General features: G+C 40.6%; 1 protein-coding gene across 5 annotated transcripts in view; it reads left to right on the top strand.

Annotated features, from left to right (window-relative positions):
* Nucleotides 1-20699, top strand: part of LOC124133066 — a 96032-nt gene that overhangs the window by 37568 nt on the left and 37765 nt on the right. For 2 of the 5 annotated variants that reach the window (XM_046497284.2, XM_046497285.2), the window contains 14 exons: nt 2701-2802; nt 3227-3286; nt 4565-4645; nt 6324-6375; nt 6672-7411; nt 7951-8161; nt 8660-8744; nt 9920-10173; nt 11799-12197; nt 14284-14302; nt 15603-15899; nt 16633-16827; nt 18999-19154; nt 20431-20489. In XM_046497284.2, the coding sequence (XP_046353240.1) occupies nt 2701-2802; nt 3227-3286; nt 4565-4645; nt 6324-6375; nt 6672-7411; nt 7951-8161; nt 8660-8744; nt 9920-10173; nt 11799-12197; nt 14284-14302; nt 15603-15899; nt 16633-16827; nt 18999-19154; nt 20431-20489 (2710 nt within the window). The remainder of the gene's footprint in view (nt 1-2700; nt 2803-3226; nt 3287-4564; nt 4646-6323; nt 6376-6671; nt 7412-7950; nt 8162-8659; nt 8745-9919; nt 10174-11798; nt 12198-14283; nt 14303-15602; nt 15900-16632; nt 16828-18998; nt 19155-20430; nt 20490-20699) is intronic. The other 3 variants (XM_046497286.2, XM_046497289.2, XM_046497291.2) reach the window with 3 other exon arrangements.

Raw genomic sequence — 20699 nt, 5'->3', positions numbered from 1 at the left:
ACAAACGCATACGCACACACGCACATTCCAACAATTGATTCAAGTTATTCAAACACGACTTTGTCAACTCAAATGATGAATATTAACCTATCCGTTAACGTTTACAATAATTTCTAATTATAACGTCTCGACCTGGCCTAAAAATGGCAATATACGATGGAGTTAAACACCTATTGTGCAACTAGTCTGTCGCACAGTCCGTAAACCATATTATTTTCCCTTCCGACCTCCCCTTATGGAATGCTATAGCCCCAAATGAAGCAAGTCTAGATTTTCCACAGGTCTCCCGCCTCACTGGGGCTCCTTTTCAGTTTAAATATAGATGCTTGTTTCTATCAAAATTATATATTTCCAGAGACTAAGCGTTAGTCTGAACATCCCATCTCACTCGGGCTCCTTTTCAATTTAAATCCAGTTGCTTCTTCAAATCAAACTTATATATTTTCAGGGACTAAGCGTCTACTATACAACTCATAACCTATGCCGCTACAACGTTGTGACAGACTCAGTGGGTGTAGATTCTTAGTAACCCAATCAAGGGAAACGTGTGTTATCGCTCCTATCATTGTTCTCGTGTACACCCCATTTCGCGGTAGGAGACCGCACACAATGGACCCCCGGTTAGGAAGGATATATGACGCTATACTGGTCATCTACTCGTGTACTATTACCCAGCAGACAAATCAAGAACATGCATAATCTTTGTCATTTAGAGGTCAAGTGTAGATGGAACTGTACGGCTGGTGGTTAGGTATGCGATTTGACGCCCATGTTGGTGCGATCGAAGATTAGGCTCTATATCGGGTGATAGGTTATAGATTTGCTTCCAGATTGTGAATGAATAAAAGCAATCAGTGTGGAGTGAATACAGACCATGTCGTACTATTTGCACGAGATTCTAGATCTTTATGAAACTCTGCTTACGTATAATTAAGATCTATCAAACCAGCAAATATCAACTGCCGTGCAAAAAAGAAAGTAAGCCCTCATTTTTATGGTGGCTAAAATGAAAGAAACAAGAGTTATTCGATGTTGATTTATTTAATACGTGTATCATAGTTGTGTTTTGGTCTCAGGTTTGCAGTGTTTCGGCGACTGTTTCCAGCTTTGAATAACGTTTGTAATGTTTTGGTCAAATACAGTGTTCAAGTGTATACTTTCTTTTGCCCGGCAGTTTATGTGAGTGTTTTATATCTTCCCTGATTTACCTGGCTCCGTCGTCTAAGGAATTCGGTATTCAGAATTGTGTTCCCTGTGCGTGCAAGAATCGTGGGTTCGAATCTCTGATTCGTCAGCACCATATCCGGGGTTCAAGCGGTAAATGTCTAAGATGTGCATCACTTCGAGATTTCCTTCTACATACCGTGATATATATAATTGAAATACTGTTCAAGCGACACAGAGTCCGATTTAACTACTCACTCGTTGTAAAAGTTCAAGTCAGGTAACGTAAACCTGTCGGCAAGGTGCTAAGACATTGCCTGGTGGTTACAAGTAGTTCTCAGATATCTAGTGCCTGGTGGTTACAAGTAGATCCCAGATATCTAGTGCCTGGTCGTAACAAGTAGTTCCCAAATATTTACTGCCTGGTGGTTACAAGTAGTTCCCAGATATTTACTGCCTGGTCGTTACAAGTAGTTCCCATATATTTACTGGCTGGTGGTTACAAGTAGTTCCCAGATATTTACTGCCTGGTGGTTACAAGTAGTTCCCAGATATTTACTGCCTGGTGGTTACAAGCAGTTCCCAGATATTTACTGCCTGTTGGTTACAAGAAGTTCCTTAATATTTACTGCATGGTGGTTACAAGTAGCTCCCAGATATTTACTGCCTGGTGGTTACAAGTAGTTCCCAGATATTTACTGCCTGGTGGTTACAAGTAGATCCTAGATATTTACTGCCTGCAGGTTACAAGCAGCTCCCAGATATTTACTGCATGGTGGTAACAAGTAGATCCCAGATATTTAGTTCCTGGTGGTTACAAGTAGTTCCTAGATATTTACTGCCTGGTGGTTACAAGTAGATCCCAGATATTTACTGCCTGATGGTTACAAGTAGATCCCAGATATTTACTGCCTGGTGGTTACAAGTAGTTCCCAGATATTTACTGCCTGGTGGTTACAAGTAGTTCCCAGATATTTACTGCCTGGTGGTTACAAGTAGATCCAAGATATTTACTGCCTGGTGGTTACACGCAGCTCCCAGATATTTACTGCCCGGTGGTTACAAGTAGATCCCAGATATGTACTGCCTGTTGGTTACAAGTAGATCCCAGATATTTACTGCCTGATGGTTACAAGTAGATCCAAGATATTTACTGCCTGGTGGTTACAAGTACTCTCAGATATTTACTACCTGGTGGTTACAAGTAGTTCCTTGATATTTACTGCCTGTTGGTTACAAGTAGATCCCAGATATTTACTGCCTGATGGTAACAAGTAGTTCCCAGATATTTACTGCCTGTTGGTTACAAGTACTCTCAGATATTTACTACCTGGTGGTTACAAGTAGTTCCTTGATATTTACTGCCTAGTGGTTACAAGTAGTTCCCAGATATTTACTGCCTGGTGGTTACAAGTAGATCCCAGATATTAACAATGAAGAGCTTCGTGTTCCTTTTGGGAAACTGTTGATTTTGACATTCAAGCAGTGTGTAAGTCCAAAGGTCTATTTTAAGTTAAGTATTTCAATTTTTTTCAGAGTCGACAATCATCAGATGTGAGTGCCCGATATTCCGCGAAGTATCGACAGACCCCTCGCTCCGGTTCAGTAGTCAGTGCCAATTCTCCATATTTACCTCAGGTAAGGGAAGTAACCCCAAAGAAGATAAACAACTCTCGCCCATAAAATATGTGATATATTAATGAACGCGCACGAAAAAGGTTACACAATGTAATTATTTTTGATGTATAACATACCAGCAAACATTGTTAGGGTAATATGAAATCGAGTTTTTAAACGCTAAGATACATTAAATTCAAACAACATATTCTTATCCAATTCACTGTAATCTTAGAGTACAAGTACGCTCGAGAAAATCGATCTCTATTTACCGTTTCCTCTATTCGAACAAACGGTAATTGAGATAAAAATAGGAAATTAACTTCTTTAGCTGAAGAGAGGAACCTTGTTCCTGTGTCACGGAACTAAATCTCAAATTTGTTTCTTAGTCCAGGCAATTTAGTTAACATGTGTGTATCAATGTCAATGATATCCTTTGTTTCAGAGCACATCTGAAGAGTGCCTGAAATGCCTACTTAGAGTCCCACACAAGAAATGCGAATCGGTATGTTATTGAATTTACTTCTCAAAGGACGAATGACTAGCAATTACAATCTTTAAGGATTGTCAAATGCCACAGCTCATGAATTCAGTGTCGACCTAACAGAAAAAATCGTTGAATTTATTCCAAAACAAACGGATTCCGTTTCTTTAACCAAATTAATCCAGAGAATATTTTAGGATTAGGTACACAGACATGAATGAGGGGAAATTGAAGTAGTTTCAAGTATGACAAAATTTGCATTCTGCTGACCTCCAAAGTAAATTCGAAGACATGGCGCTTCTAATTGTTGTTGTTGAAGAGGTTAACAAATTGGAGCTTGTGCCTCTTGGACTTTCTGTCTGCAGCATGGAGAAAACACTTCAAAGACACCGTGTATTTGAACAGAATTAACACGACCTTGAGAATACCGTATTGTCTAATGGTAGTGTTATGTTGAAGGCAACACTTGTTTTTTCTTTTTTGTTTCTAAATATTCTCTTGTGCAATGTGTGGCATTCTAGTCTCGTTAATGCTTTCTCTTGGTCAACGAGGGATGACGGCGTTCTATCGACTTCCGACTCTTTCATCAGTTTGTAAATACTGGCTTACGTTTAATGTCAATATTTCTAGAAGAGCACGGAGAGTTGCTAACACTCTGTTCGTGTAATATTGAGTATTTCAGAGTTCATGTGTGCCTTGGAAATTACAGAATCAATTTTCTCAGTTTGAAGTATTTGATAATGAAAATCAAATTTAAATGGAATGCCAGGTAATGACAAACTTAAATCTTGGTCAACAAATTTTGCTTTCCTCTTTTCATGCCAAATTGGACATTTTCGACTTTATGTCTGTAATTTCTGGAATTCGTTTACGACTTCAAAAACAATCTATTATGTGACATTTTTTCAAACATAAAAAAGTGTGAAACATTTGTTTGTTCAGGCAAAGTGCAAGCATTAAATGAGAGCTCTACCAACGATATTTTTTAAAGAGTTGACGTAATTTTGGCAATATTTATACACCGGTATAAAAGAAATGGGTGGCGTTTAAGGGGTGCTTAAGCAATTACGATTTAACATGGCATAGACTAGGATTGTAAGACGATATTGTAGTCAGAAGACTTAGCTGAGATAAAACAAATTCATTCTTTGTTTAGAGAATACTACACCAAGTAAATATAAATCGAAATGTTCGACTTTTTCAAGACCTGTCCTTTTATTCATTTCATTTATAATAGTTTAATAAGTAAAATAAAAATAAGTAAAAATACAGTTTCTCAAAAGGCTTCTGATGTTGCAGCACAAGTACATCAGGGTAGGCGGAGGATATCGTCATGGTTACTGGTATATCAAATGCCTCCTGGAAGAACTGGAGATGCAGGTAAAATCATCACCATTATCATCACCATCATCATTACCATCATCACCACCATCATCATGACCATCACCATCACCACCATCTCCACTATCATCATCATCACCATCATCATCATGACTACCACCATCATCATCATCATCATCATCATCACTACCACCATAACCACCACCATCATCATCATCAACAACACTACCACCATCATCACATCACCATCATCATCAACACTACCACCATCACCACCATCATCATCACCATCATCATCATCACCATCACTACCACCATAACCACCACCATCATCATCATCATCAACAACAACAAAACTACCACCATCACCACCACCATCACCACCATCATCATCACCATCATCATCATCACCATCACTACCACCATAACCACCATCATCATCACCATCATCATCATCATCAACAACTCTAACACCATCACCATCATCATCATCATCATCATCAACACTACCACCATCACCACCATGATCATCACCATCACAATCATCACTACCAGCATCCGCATCAGCATCATGTCCGTTACTGTCCCATCTACCCCCACTACAACACACCATAGTGTTGTGGACGTTCTATATGTGCGGATCATCCCTGAACTCCCATATAATTACACAAACCTCATATGTTGTACAACAGCCTCGTGCACTCAAAGCTTGAAGTCCCCTCAAAGAGTTAATAGCTACAGCAGGCTTAGTTTCAATACATTGGCCTGGCTTCCAGTTACGTTTTGTAAATCAATAGTAGCATTACTATCAGGAACTGTAGTCTGTGGCGAGTTGGAAGGACGTGATTAAAGATTGAGGAATCTAGCTATAGATCGGGGGAAACTTATTCCGAAAAGACATGACGAGTATCCAATCTCATCAAGATCAGTGAAGTCACCATAACCCTTTCGCAGAAATACGTGACTGCCCCAAACAAGAAAAGATATGGTAATATGCAGTTGCATATATTTTCATGGACACAATTACAGTAGAACCCATCTTAATAATATAAATCCCCAGCACGTCTATGCATTCGTGCATACTCATTGAAAACCTTGGAGATCCGTGTTAGAATAGGTTTTCAGCAACCGATGCTTGCCGTAAAAGGCGACTATGCTTGTCGTAAGAGGCGACTAACGGGATCGGGTGGTCAGGCTCGCTGACTTGGTTGATGCATGTCATCGTATCAAAATTGCATGGATCGATGCTCATGATCTCAATCACTGGATTGTCTGGTCCAGACTCGATTATTTACAGACCGCCGTCATAGCTGGAATAATGCTGAGTGCGGCGTTAAGCAACAAACAAACAAATCATTGAAAACCACTATTCTAGTACAGGTTTCCAGCGACTTCGTTAAGTGAGTGAATGAGTTTGGTTTGACACCGCTTGAATATCACGGTGTGTCTGTTTGTTGTGGGGGACAGATCAAAGCCATGCTAAATTCTTACACGTTTACCGCTTTGGTAAAACCCGCGAGCACTGGTGCTTACAAACCATGAAGAGGGCGAATTTGGGACTCGAACCCACAATCAAATGTTTCTGACACGCCTAAAGGAAGCTCCTCTGCTTTGTGAAAATGCCAAGAAACATGACATAACAAATATTCCATTGTCCTGTCCACACCAACATGTTAATTTATTTAACTACCCAAACATAATTTTACTTATATTTCAGAGACAGCGTGAGATGCTGAGACAACAACGACTTGAGGCCATCAAAGAAAGCAGTAAGTGCTGAGAAAAATATCTTCATTCCTTGTTTTACACTGCAGTCAGCAATATTCCAGTTACGTCGCAAGGGTCTGAACATAGTAAAGTCTTGACAAACCAACCAGTTAGTAATAGCCTCAGTAACTTAATTTATTCCCCGTCGGGGTACGATGGCACACGATCAGCCACTTGTCACATTGTGGTTACCTTATCCTCAGTAAGTTTGCTCTTACGACATACATGGGTGATGAAACATATGACCCGGGCTCCCCAACAGGAAAGCAAATGAATAAGTCTTGTTTCCTTCTCTTAGATGTGAAGGCGATCAAGACATACATCCGCACAAAGAGTGGACGGTTGGTCGAGCGCATCGTGTTCCTGAACGAGGAGGACTACGAGGCTTTCAAACAGGGCAAGAATGTACAGGACATCCTCAAGCGATACCTCAACAAAGATGAGGCTGCAGGACTGGAGTCTTGGGACAAGGATGAGGTGAAGGCCATAAAGACATTAGTGAGAACCAAGAGTGGACGTCTAATAGAAAAGCTTGTGTACGTGTCGAAGCAGGACTACGAGGACATCAAGGCAGGGAGGGTAGACGCCAAGAATGTCCTCAAGAAGTACGTGAAGACAGAGGACGGCGAGCAGATTGAAGGATGGGGAGAAGCCAAGATGAAGACAATCAAGACGTATGTGAGGACAAAGAGTGGTAGGTTGATTGAGAAGGTGATTATGATATCACAGGACGATTATGACGCTATGATAAGGGATGGGAAGGATCCTAGTGAGATCATTAAGCAGTATCTTCCACTGGAGGAGGGACAGACGCTGGAGTCCTGGCAGAGCGCGGAGCCCATGAAAGCTATTAAGACAAAGGTGCGGACCAAGAGTGGTCGTATCATTGAGAAGACCATCTACGTGAGCGCCGATGACTACGAGAAGATGATGAAGGGAGGCGGAGATCCGGCCGACATTTTGAAGAAGTACCTCAATCCCAATGACGGAGACACTATAGAGTCGTGGGAGAAGGCCCCTGACGGGCAGCCCATGAAGGTAAGGCTTTCTTTATCAACAAAAATAAAAACATGCATTTAATAATAATAATAATAATAATAATAATAATAATAATAATAATAATTCACGCTTGCATCCCAAGTACCAAGTTGTCCGACTCCTGTTGGTTGACAATGGGAGATAACCTGGGTTTCTGGTGGTGAGCCCAGAGACAATATAATAGAAAAATATCTATCATATGGTCTCTGGTGAGCCCAACCGGTCTGACTTTGCCAGGACCCCCCGACCCGTCCCTGATTTTTTTTTTTTGTGTGTCATAAAGTATTAAGCACAATAGAAATAAGAATAATACAAATATTACCACTACTACTACTACTGATGCTGCTGCTGCTGCTAATTATGATGATGATGATGCTTGATCCTTTTTGTGGATATGTAATAGTAATAGCATTTAAAGTCTACTGAAATAAATCATACAAAAGACAATTGAATCGACATAAAACGTATGTAGCAATCATTTGCGGCGTACTAGAACATGGTCAGGCCTCATATTATAGTGTGTACATGTTATTTGTAAGGTGGTGAAGACGTACATCAGGACGAAGAGCGGTCGGCTGATTGAGAAGCAGGTCCTCCTGACAGAGGATGAGTTCCGGGCGTTCCAGGAGTCCGGGGGAGACCCAGAGTTCCTCAAGAAGTTCATCAAGTTAGAGAAGGGGGAGATCATCGAAGACTGGGAGAAGGCATCCACTGTGTACTCGGCAACGGATGACCCTGAAGTCCAGGCTGGTAGGGACTTTGACTAGTCTGTCTCCAAGACCCTACATAATAAATAAAAATATTTATAAAACAAATCTAGAATGATTTGGCAAGTCTAGATTGCCTCAGCTCTATAAGAAGTTAAGCCTAGTTCTGGGCTTCATTTGGATTATATTTGTTATGTATTGTAGATATATATTTTTTAGTAAGAAACTTATTTCTGGGACTAAATCCCAGTCTAGGACTTTGACCACCAGTCGTTGTTAAAACAACTCTTTGATTTGGTGTGTGGTTGAATCTTTTACCATCAGTCGTTGTTTGGCAAACAGTTTAATTTCGTAGGTTTCACTGGCTTGTATTGGAATCTTTAACAATTGATCCTTGATAAACAAACTGTTTGATTTGGTGGATTATCGCCAAAGTATTGAAATCAGTCGTTGTTAGATGTATGGAATGCTGCTCCGATGAAACATCACTGACATGTTATATTTGTATAATTAAGAACATTGTTAATGATGTTATTTTCAGCAAAACCCGGAACCCGCATAGTCGGTAAAGATGGCGCCGTCTATGAGGTCGTCGTCGACCCCGTTACGGGGAAGAAGTACAGGAAGTAGGTACTTTGTCATCTCCGACGTGAATGATATCAAACACGCTGATTAGGTGTTGTTTTTTGTGACTTTCTAATCTCCCGTCGGTCCTAAATTACCGTCCCGCTAAAAAAAAATATAGTTTTTAATTTCCAACCATTCGTCCGTCTGAATTTATATTTTCCGTCTCATAGATAAATCCTCAGTGTAGTTCTTTTCTGAGGGATATTTGAAAAAGGGAAGTAGCTTGTCTTTTTCTCCCCATGCGCATTTGTCTCTGTGCATTTGCCGTCCTTTAGGCATCTGCTGAACTTCGAAAAGTTCAGTAGCTATGAACCGAGTTAATGAGCACATGCTCTTTCGGAAAAAGTTCAAAAGTCATAACTCTTGATGTCCTCCAGTCTGTTCTAAACAGTCAACTACGGTTATAACGAGGTCGGTGTCAACGATACTGATAATACGAATAATGAACTGATGCTTAGGACACATTTTAAACGCAATATCCCGCGTTTAGCACGAACATGTTATTGATGCGAAAGTCGCTGACGACAGTTTCTTAAAAATGAAGTAGACATAAATTGTAATTTTTACACATTGCATCCACGATGGGAATCGAACCGGGTATTTGACGGTCGAGCGAAAACTTTACCCACCATGCCACCTCACCGCACTTCGAAGAATGAATTTCGGACATAACATACCAAAACTAGATTATAATTTATCATTACAGTAAAATACGTTTATAACGAACACGCTTATAACGAACTGACGGATATAACGAAGTTAATTTTTGGTCCCGGTCATTTGCTGTATAGATGTTGTATATAGGCTTATAACGAACTACGGTTATAACGAACTAAAATTAGTGGTCCATTTGAGTTCGTCATAACAGTAGTTTACTGTATTACGTTGATATTTGTTGGTTTGTTGTTTGAAGCCAACTCAGCATTATTCCAGCTGTATAAAGGCGGCTTGTAATTATTTAAATTTGTACCAGACAAACCAATGGTTGATATCAGGAACAACGTTATTGATCCTGACAACCGATCTCTATAGCCGACTCGAGCGACAAGCACAGGTTGCTGAGGACCTAACCTAGCCCGGAATGCCTAAGGGTTTTTTACGTTGGTAGATGCAAAGACCGACGTCGCGGATAACTCCCACGTGGATGAACGTGTAATGATTTTGTGTCTTTCAGAAAAATTGGTCAACAGGAATCAGACGTCGACAGCGGCATCGCATCCATGTCTCGGGGTAAAGGGGGGAAGCGACGGGGCGGTAAGGGAGGGGGGATTGATGAAGAGGAGACGCCGCAGGAACGACACAGACGGAAACAGGGGAAGAGGGACGCTGATAGCGACAGCGACTACAGTTACAAAAGTCACCGTAGCGCCGGCGGCACACGTCACGTCAGACGACGACGGAAAAGGGCGGATGGCACCTACAGCGATGGTGAGTAAAAGTGACATTCCTGGGCCTTTGGTTCGAACATCTCATTTCCACGACCAGAGAACTAAAATGGATGAGTTCATCGCAGGCCATCCGGTCAAGGTGAAGGTTGTGTGATGAAACGAAACGTTGACAAATCAGCCAAAAAGATAAAGTTATCGAAATTATTCTTGGTGAAATACGCTATTTGGGTGTTTCCTTTTCATGTAAAGCACAATTCGTTATGCAGAGTTGCGTCCCTTGGCAGTGCCAGGTTCCACTGATTGCTGCTTCAAATCAAAGTCTCGCCTCGATTATGATTATTTATTTATGATCCATACATGTATCTCACAAGAATGGTACTAATCTACAAGCTGGACTTTGCCACTTTGGACCTGTATCCCACACTAATCTGATACGTCGTGAAATAACTGTAATTATGTTGCACCTGCCTCCCACACTAATCTGATACGTCGTGAAATAACTGAAATTATGTTGGAACTGCTTCCCACACTAATCTGATAAGTCGTGAAATAACTGTAATTATGTTGGAACTGCCTCCCACACTAATCTGATAAGTCGTGAAATAACTGTAATTATGTTGGACCTGTACCCCACACTAATCTGATACGTCGTGAAGTAACTGTAATTATGTTGGACCTGTATCCCACACTAATCTGAAACGTCGTGAAATAACTGTAATTATGTTGGACCTGTATCCCACACTAATATGATACGTCGTGAAATAACTGTAATTATGTTGGACCTGCCTCCCACACTAATCTGATATGTCGTGAAGTAACTGTAATTATGTTGGACCTGCCTCTCACACTAATCTGATATGCCGTGAAGTAACTGTAATTATGTTGGACCTGCCTCCCACACTAATCTGATACGTCGTGAAATAACTGTAATTATGTTGGAACTGTATCCCACACTAATCTGATACGTCGTGAAATAACTGTAATTATGTTGGAACTGCCTCCCACACTAACCGATACGTCGTGAGGTAATTGTACTTATGTTATAACTGCCTCCCACACTAATCTGATACGCCGTGAAGTAACTGTAATTATGTTGGAACTGCCTCCCACACTAATCTGATATGCCGTGAAGTAACTGTAATTATGTTGGACCTGCCTCCCACACTAATCTGATACGTCGTGAAATAACTGTAATTATGTTGGAACTGTATCCCACACTAATCTGATACGTCGTGAATAACTGAAATTATGTCAGAAGCGGCGTTAAACACAACTCATACATATAATAATCTCTTTCACAAGAACCCGCGTTCCCCTTGCAATGGACTGCACTGTGAATGTCTGTGTTGTCATATCTCTTCGATGATGCAATAGAATAGGTCCCTGGTGCTTGTGGTTGTACGAGGAGGTCAAATGGATCGATTGGTCAGGCTCGGTGACATATTTGTTGATTACACGACATCGAACTCCAGCAGCTTCGGACGTTGCTCGTAATCTCAATCACTGGTTTGTCTGATTCACACTCGACCATTTACACGGCGCCTTCATATAGCTGGAATATTGCTCAGTAAACATGTTCTATTGAAAGACGTAAACACAAAACGTAAATAAAAACGTCAAATGTAACGTTATGTCATCTTAACGAGAACCTTACCTGTCCTACAGCTGAATCGTACCACAGCAGCCAGGATGAAGATGGCCAAGCTCGGCGACGACGTCGACGACGAGAGAGGAAACACGGTTCAGACAGCGCTCACAGTTACTGCAGTGTGGTCAGTGCTGGGGGTACACGTCACGTCAAACGACGTCGAAAACGCGCCGACGGGACGTACAGCGCTAGTGAGTCCTACCACAGTTCTGACAGTGATAAACCCGGAGGAGGAAGAGCGAAGAACCGGAAGAAAAAGAAGAAGGAACGGCGTGAACATGGCAGCGACAGCGACCACAGCTACTACAGCGACGTTAGTGCCGGCGGCACGCATCATAGGAAGAGGAGACAGAGAATCCGAGACAAGCATGGAAACGTCATCGGCCATGGCAACGTTGAGGACTACACCAGTCCTGGTACGTAGTATTTTATCTGGATGGTGTTGTGAATCTATATTATTGCAGACCGCCTCCCTGATGAAGTGGATGGAGCATCTGTCTGGAGAGCTGAAGGTCAAGGGTTCGATTCCCTGGCCGCGTCATACCAAAAGACGTTAAAAGATGGCACTTGTTGTTACTCTGCCTTTCGCCATTAGGGAATAAAACAAGGACTTGTCGGCTCGGAGTATGATGTGTCTGAGCTCTGTATAACCAACATAGGTCTATGAAAGCTATATAAGTGCAATAATCTTGGACGCGACGTAAAAAACATTTTATTGCATATGTGATATCAAGACTAACAAAATTTCCAAGAAAACTGTGAAGCATTAATTCATAATTGTTTTTTTGGTTACTTATGTCTAAAAGAAAGTATACCAACAGTTTAAAAGACTAAAGTATGAGAGAAAAACAATAGTATGTAGGAAGTGAATATCTATTTCATTAGAGTTGTGTTTAACATAATGTGTAAAACGGCTCATGTTTTCGAAACTAACGCTTTACAACTGACTGAGACACAGAATTGCGTTCCTTGGGCACGCCAGAAACCTATGGTTGTGGGTTCGAATCTCTGTTCGCCCCGATTATGTTTCTAGAGTTGTCAGCCACATCACTTCAGGCTTTCCTCACACATTAAGCTGACACGCCATGATATAACTGGAATACTGTTAAAAGCGGCGTTAAACCCAACTCACTCACTCACTCATATCAAGAGGGTATGCCAGGCCAGGGTTAAAACGTTAATGAAAAAAAACGACGAGTCTTGCTGTATGCGGTCTGGCATTGTCTTGCCGGAAGACAATTCCACGTGGCTGTGGTTGAATGGATGGTTCCAGAACGAGTCTCAAAACTTCTCTGGGCATTCGGGTTTCCCTGAATATTGACGCGCCTCGTTTTGACATCACCGCAGATACATCCCCGGAACAGGGCTCCGGTCCACAAAGCGATCGTAGCGCTAAGGTGATCGTAACTCCCATACTTTAACATTAGCTTACGACAGTCATAGCTCTACGTTCGGTTTGTGGCACGGCGCCCATGACGCTACCGCCTTCCGATAGCTGAACTTGTTGACCCAATTTGGCGTTAAACGTTCACCAACTCGTCTGTATACTCGCTGCCGATCATCATTTCTGTATAAGCAATATCAACTCTTATCGGAGGACATGACGCGTCCCCAGTCTCGCACTTGCCAACGTCGAACCTGCCTGGCCCATGTCGACCTGTGACGTCGTTGTTGACGTGTTAACGTCACTCCACGGTAGGATCGACGTGCTCTGACACCACGTTCTCTTTATCGCCAATACACTGTCTGTCGACACACCCTGTGTCCCAGTGCCGTCGCTGCCGTTGCCGTCTCTGTAACACAGCGATTTCGGAGATGAATGGTCCGGATGTGGCGGTTTTCAATGGACATGGTCATCCGTGATCACTCGTTTCTACGCCTGTCTGATGTCCGTCCTGTCTGTTGCAAGTGTTGCATCAATCTGGTAATGGTTACTTGGTGCTTTTGCATCGAAACGTTCTTGCAGTGGCAGCGGACGTGGCTTCTTGTTGCGCCAAACCAACGGCTCTCTCCCTCTGTATAGCGGTAAAACATGGCATATTTACTTGGTGCTGTGGGTTGTTGTGTTCCTATCGTGCCGTGTCGCAAGTTATATACAGCACTTTTGCACGTGCATTGCCCAAAGTCGTTTTCTCAAACATTGTCAAAGTTTCCTGCTTTTTGTCATCGAAGACATTTGGTTGCATTCGTGCGACATATTTAAATTTTAATTAATAAACTTAAAAGTAGTGGACTAAATAGTGGAAAACATTTGAGTTGGTATACTTTCTTTTGAACATAAGTTTGTTTGAATGTTCTTAAACCATCAACTTTTCCAGAAATATATCGACTATCGTTGTGTTTTATGTTGTTGTTAAACATATTACATATTTCTTAGTAACGATTCTATATTAAACTATATTCTGACACGAAATAATATTTAAATTGTAGTTCCAATGTCGAATATGCAATGTACATGTATGTCATGGTTTTTTTCATTTATTGACATTTACACTTTTTCAGAAAATTCCGACGATGAAAGGTAGGATTTAAAATACGAATTTAGTTTATATTTAGGTGTTGGAAATTACACTCCGTGTTTTAGTTTTATAAGATATTTCTTTAATTTTATCACTAACTCATGATACTTACATTTGTAATGTAAGTGAGGATTAATTTGTTAGATGTAACGGTTTCTAACAATATGGTTTACAGTAGATAACTATTTATTTACCTAAAAACTGAGGAGGAAAACAAAGCATTCCGCCTGTGTTTTTTATGTAATTGAAAATTGAAAGAGCAGCTGCTACATTTGATTTTGTCCATTTAATAATCAATAATTCCTACAACAGTTGGTAAAAGTTATACATCCGAGGCTAGGTTACTTTGTGTAAAGATAAGTTGGTTTAATGAATACCGGGGTAAGAAATGAATTTTGATACACGTGGCCTCTCTCCTGTTTGAAATGTACATTTATGCCGAAGAAAGCAAATTTATTGATTTTCAAAGACAAGATGTTTAAGATAACCATCAACAGTTGTGTATTATGCCATTTTTCTGAATTTTCAAAAGTTTTTAATCTGGATATATTTTTAAAAATAAAACCATGTTTTCTTTGAGTGCTGACTATGCGCCAGTACAGTTCATGTTTTGGATATAATTTCCCTAACTTGAGATATTTTCAATTGAAAATCAAACATATGAGGTATAGTTTCTTTTGCTCCTCAGCTTTTATAACAACGTTAAATCGGTTTTAGTTTTAAATTTAGAATGTTATCAGTCAACTTACAATGGTACTATCATCGACAGAGGGTATATCAACATCATGCAAAGATGTCCATTCAATGCATTTTATTGTACATAACCTATATTATAATTTCTTAATTTAAGAAAGAATGTCATTTTTTACAACCAAACCTGTTATATAACCACGACTACAGTATTTTAATACGTATCTTTATGTAGCTGACATAGGAACATTAAATTATATCTAGCCATTTTTACGTAGCTGACATACGCACCTTTAATTATATCTTGCCATTTTTACCTATCTGACTCACGAACCTTCAATACTACCTTGCCAGTTTTACGTAGCGGACATACGAACCTTCAACTATATCTTGTCATTTTTACGTAGCTGACATACGAACCTTCAATGATATGAGGCCATTTTGACGTAAATGACATACTAACCTTAAATTTTATCTAGGCACTTTAGCGTACCTGGTGTACGAACCTTCAATTATAACCAGCCATTTTTTACGAAGCGGACATACTAACCTTCAATTGTATTCAGCCATATGACAATGTCTAGCGATGACCTGTGTATGACAATCCCCCAGTGTGTACACCACGGTGTCGGATGGGAAAGGTGGGAAGGTCCGAGTGAAGAAGCAGAAACCAGGAAAAGCTGGTAAAGGTGGGAAGGCTGGGAAAAAGGGCACGAAGAAGGGCCGGAACTACACCGGCGTCTTCAGCGACGAATCAAGCGACGATGATGACGTTGATTTGGAGAATATGACAGAGGAAGAGAAGAAGAAATATTTCGCAGAGAAGGCTAAGAGGAAGGAGGCACGAGAGAAGAGAAGGAGGGAGAAATATGGCGACAAATATGACGAAATGGTCGCCAAACATGAAAAGTTCGTAAAGCCACATATCAGCCTGCATGGAATGTTTGATATATTTTTGACATAACATGCCTCGGGTGCTGCTACACACAGTTTTCTCCAACTTGCACCTTTTCCTCTGCTACTTCTAACAAACTTCTTTCCATATTGCATACACTCTGTTCCGTCCGTGTCACGGTTGGATGTTCTGACACTGTTTGCAAAGGGGCTTTTGACACAACAACTTAAGTCCTTGTTTCATGCTAAACTCTGGTTTGACAAGACATTCTAACACTCTATGAAGTTTGTCGTGTTATCTTGTCTTTATTCACAATCTTTGTGATACAAACTGATATATTCCTTCCTCATGCACGCTGTCCTACTTTTTATTGAATCCTCTTTTCGGAAATATTTTGCACAATTGACATTCTAAATTTTAGTAAACTATTGCCAGAAACGTCTACACTATCCTTTCTTTCCCTTTGTATTAACATCCCTTAAACATTGTTAATATAATTGCTATGTTCTAAAGATATTTGCATAATATCGCTGCACAAATGGGGTATAGGTTTAACAGAAACTATTTTCATTTTGTTACTGTCTAACTGTTGGTATCGATGTATTGTGGTGAGGGGGTGAACATTGAATATCATTTCTTCAATACTTCTTACCTTCTTGTACTGCTGTATGTAGATAGATATATCTTGTTGGGCACAATCGAAGTGTCTTACACACACACCATCACTCATTCGACTCTGTCTATCAGACTGAAGAAAGAGTGGAGAAAACCGGTCTTCAGCGACGAATCTAGCGACGATGACGACGTTGATTTGGAAAATATGACAGAGGAAGAGAAGAAGAAATATTTCGCAGAGAAGGCTAAGAGGAAGGAGGCACGAGAGAAGAGAAGGAGGGAGAAATATGGCGACAAATATGACGAAATGATGGCAGAACATGACAAGTTCGTACAGTGTTAGCTTTCAGCATGCGTTGTGCAGTGTTATGCTGGCCCATATATAATTCCCAACTCATATATATATTATAATAACATCCATCTATAACATAAGCTTTATCCTACTATCTATCAACAGCCATATGCATGATTGAACCAAGACTTCACTAATCTTGCTGTGGATTAAAATTAACCCTCGCACAACACCCTTCCCGCATATGACCTGCTATTGTCTTTCAGAGGTGATGGTTCATTGAAATGATTCTATACTCATATTCGTTGTATTCATTATCGTCTTTCTGGCCACATGCATGATTGTGTGCTCTCTAATTGCTGCCTGCATGAATCTAGGATAACCTGGTTTTGAATAATGTTCTTCGCAGCCACAGGTCGCTATTTAACATCTCTCGTGTAGATTTCAGAAATGGTGGTGTTTCGTCATAGTTCTACTAACTACAATCACGTCCTTCTAATATTGGTGATGGTGTCATCCATAACATGATTGAGTAAAATGTCCTGGAGCTTTTTAGACTCTTCATTGATAACTGTATCGTATAAGTATCACTGTAGCGTGTCCTTATCGTTTTTGTTAATGAAGGCGACAATAGTTGCCCAGTCGACTCCTTAGCCTCCAAACTTCATTGTACAGAGTTGCGAGCCTGGATGATGATCACAGTCGTGGGTTTGAATCCCAGATTCGTCCTGAATGTGATTTCTATTTGTCAGTGGGGGCACGGGTGGCCCAGTCGTCTACGGCGCCCCAATTCGTTGTGCAGAGTTGCGTCCCTTTGGAGCGACAGAAACCTATGATTGTTGGTTCGATTCCCGGTTCACCCCGATTGTTTCTAGGTTTGTCAGCACCATACCCGTGCTCGTGGGTTTCACCCAAGTGGTAAACGTCTAAGACCTGATCACTTTGGGCCTTCCTCCCACATTAAGCTGACACGCCGTGATTTAACTGGAATACTGTTAAAAGCGGAATTAAACCCCACTCACTCACTCACTTTATTTGTCAGCACCATACCTATGCCCAAGGGTTCCACCAAAGTTGTATCTCTTTGGTCTTTCCTCCCACCTCATATTGCACCGTGCTATGACTGTAAAACTGTTCAACGCGGTTTTAAACCCAACTCACTCATTCTTGTAATTCTCCTGGTACTTTGAACAATATTTAGCCTCTATTCATCATGACTTGATATTGTTTTCTATTAGTTATTTTTTTATAAATGTTCATTTCACACTTTCACTGGAATTCTATTCACTGTCCAATAATGATATCATGGAATGTCCATACGGTCTCTATAAAAAAAAATCATTAATCTTGGCGCCCTTCTTAATCAACGGAATGAAAGATCCCTCTCAGTGCGACGTGTGTAATGGATTAGGCGTGATCAACATAGAGGCGTTTATCAGTATCACGTAACACTTTATCTTCCATCAATGGATATGTTCTGTCTCAGAAGGAATGCGTGGGATATGGGATCTTCTAATTATGGTAACCAATTACAATTTCCCTTCAGCAATTCTTTGCGACCTCCAGTAAGATCCTGTGACCCAAACACGAACCCTTTTATCCACCGACATCGATAACATGCCATACTTTCATAAATTTGTAACCAATGCCTTATTGGTTATCTCCCTTGATCTTCACCTCCACCCGTAATGGCGTCTCATCACGTGGTCAAGTTATATCTGCCCCACTTTGTCCGAAGCCTGTATGCTTATGGTTACCTGGTCACGCAAGCGGGCATGACATCTTGATGGACTGCTTTTTACACATAAATCTCTTATCTTTAGGAACAGGTATGGAATCCCCCGTTGCCTGGCGGTTGTGCAGGAGTGAGCGTCTGCATGTTATATGGTGCCTACCCATTTCAGTCTTGAAGCCGTTGAAGTTTAATATCACGGTTACTTTAAAGAGGGTATTTTTTCCTTAAAGCCAAGCCTGGTTTTCACGTCTGAATATTGAACAACGCGAGTGGACTTTGATTCTTGATCGTCTTACAAACGGAGTGGTTCATATTCCAGTGATCGGATTGTTACATACTGTCCCAGTGTACAAGTCTATAGGTTTGCCGAATTTATTTGAAATAGGCACGTCTCTTGGTCGAGTAAGTACAGTGTTAATTAATGATGAGTAAGAAAGCGAGTTTCTCAGTCCCTTTGTCCTCCAATCTTAGACGTAAAAAAGATAAGCGACGTGAGGAACGTCGTCGCCTTGGCCTCGACAGCGCCTCCTCGTCTGAGTACGACGAACTCGGCAACAAGAAACCCAAAACCAAAGGGGCTAGGAAGGATGGTCTCGTTGGTGAAGATTCTGGTCTTGGTCCAGATGGGTGAGTCCAGCGGTTGCTGTGACACGGGTTCGAACCCTGCTTGTGTGTTATCCCGATATGTGTGCTGTGCTAAGGGTTCGACCCTCATTTGCTGCCGTGGACATTGTGTTTTCAGATATTTGCTTTGCAGGAAATGTTTGGTTTTCGTTTTATGACAGAGTTCCTGAATATGCTTTTAGCTACATGATGTGTTACGTATGTAGTGATTAAGTAACACTTTTACTACCTCAAATTCATATTGAAACTTATTGTTCTTGTTCTCTGTAATTGTATACACTTCAATCGTTATGGCTTAACATGTTTCATTTCGATGGACTCCCTGGGGATCCAAGGGCATATTAGGCCCCAAGTTCCACACATGCTTCTCGTGAGAGTCGACTTACATCTCGTCGTCACAACGCGAGACTTGGTCGATAGTGTGTCATCTTACCCAATTGGCGAGGATCGTTGCTCATACTATTGACAACTGGTATTCCTGGTCGAATTTTGATTATTGTCAGATCGGCGGGATACAGCTGGCATTTTGCTCACTACGGTGTAAAACAACATTCAGTCACTTATTGTTTAAACACAGATCTGGATGATTCGCTGGAGAACATATCTATTTTAGCACTGTTTACTGGTGTGGGGTATAACTTAGGACGCTACTTGTTTTACTACTAACTTTAATGTTAAGACTAAAACGATTCTAACAAGCCTATTTCATGGCCTTATTTGTGTGCTTGTGTGTAATTCTTTAAGTCAGTATTTTGTTTCAGTGTTGTTAGGTCATTAGCTTATATACTGCTCAGAAGAAGTTAAGGAACACCCGATGTTTCCATGTGGCTATAGTTAATATGTCACGCCATGACAGATTTACTAAATATAGTCATATGCAACAATCGGGTGTTCTTTAACTTCTTTTGAGTAGTATAACTACCTAAAAGCATGGCGATCATGTTTTAAATGTTTAACATAGTGCATGATATGATTGATTTCGGTTCTCTTTGTTTCAGATGACCTTTTTTTAAATGATTGATTTGAATGATAATATTTGTGTTCAACTATATTAATTTACCCTTTTAAATATTTTTTTATCAATTCTTAAAAAAATCGTAAAACTGTATCAAATTCAGTAAACAAATTATTTCCTGTTGTTATCAATTGTTCTGTTTTGAACCTTTTTCTGGTGCCCCCCGCCGTGATATTGCTGGAATATTGCTAAAAGCGGCGTAAAATCAAACTCACTCACTCACTCTGTTTTGAACTGAAAGCAACTAACTTCTCTTTTCGTTAGGAGGAAGAAAGGACGCAGGAATCGTGATGGCAACGAAGGTGATGACGAAAGTGATGACAGTAAGTACTGCGTGAATCACATGACACGATTGCCTAGCAACACACATAAACAACACATTTTTAACATACATCCAGTAGTTACATAATTAACACTGATTTCAAATTGTTTTATTATTTGTTTCAAAGATGACACACATGTACTTTCATGCAAAACCAACGTTTTGATTCAAAAAATGGATTTTTATATCATGCAAGCCAAAACGCGACCAT

Source organism: Haliotis rufescens, unplaced genomic scaffold (assembly GCF_023055435.1).
Source record: "Haliotis rufescens isolate VD_foot unplaced genomic scaffold, xgHalRufe1.0.p SCAF_23, whole genome shotgun sequence".
NCBI classification, from domain to species: Eukaryota; Metazoa; Mollusca; class Gastropoda; order Lepetellida; family Haliotidae; genus Haliotis; species Haliotis rufescens.
The sequence above is the reverse complement of the archived record's forward strand: the minus strand, read 5'-3'. Positions and strand labels throughout refer to the sequence as shown.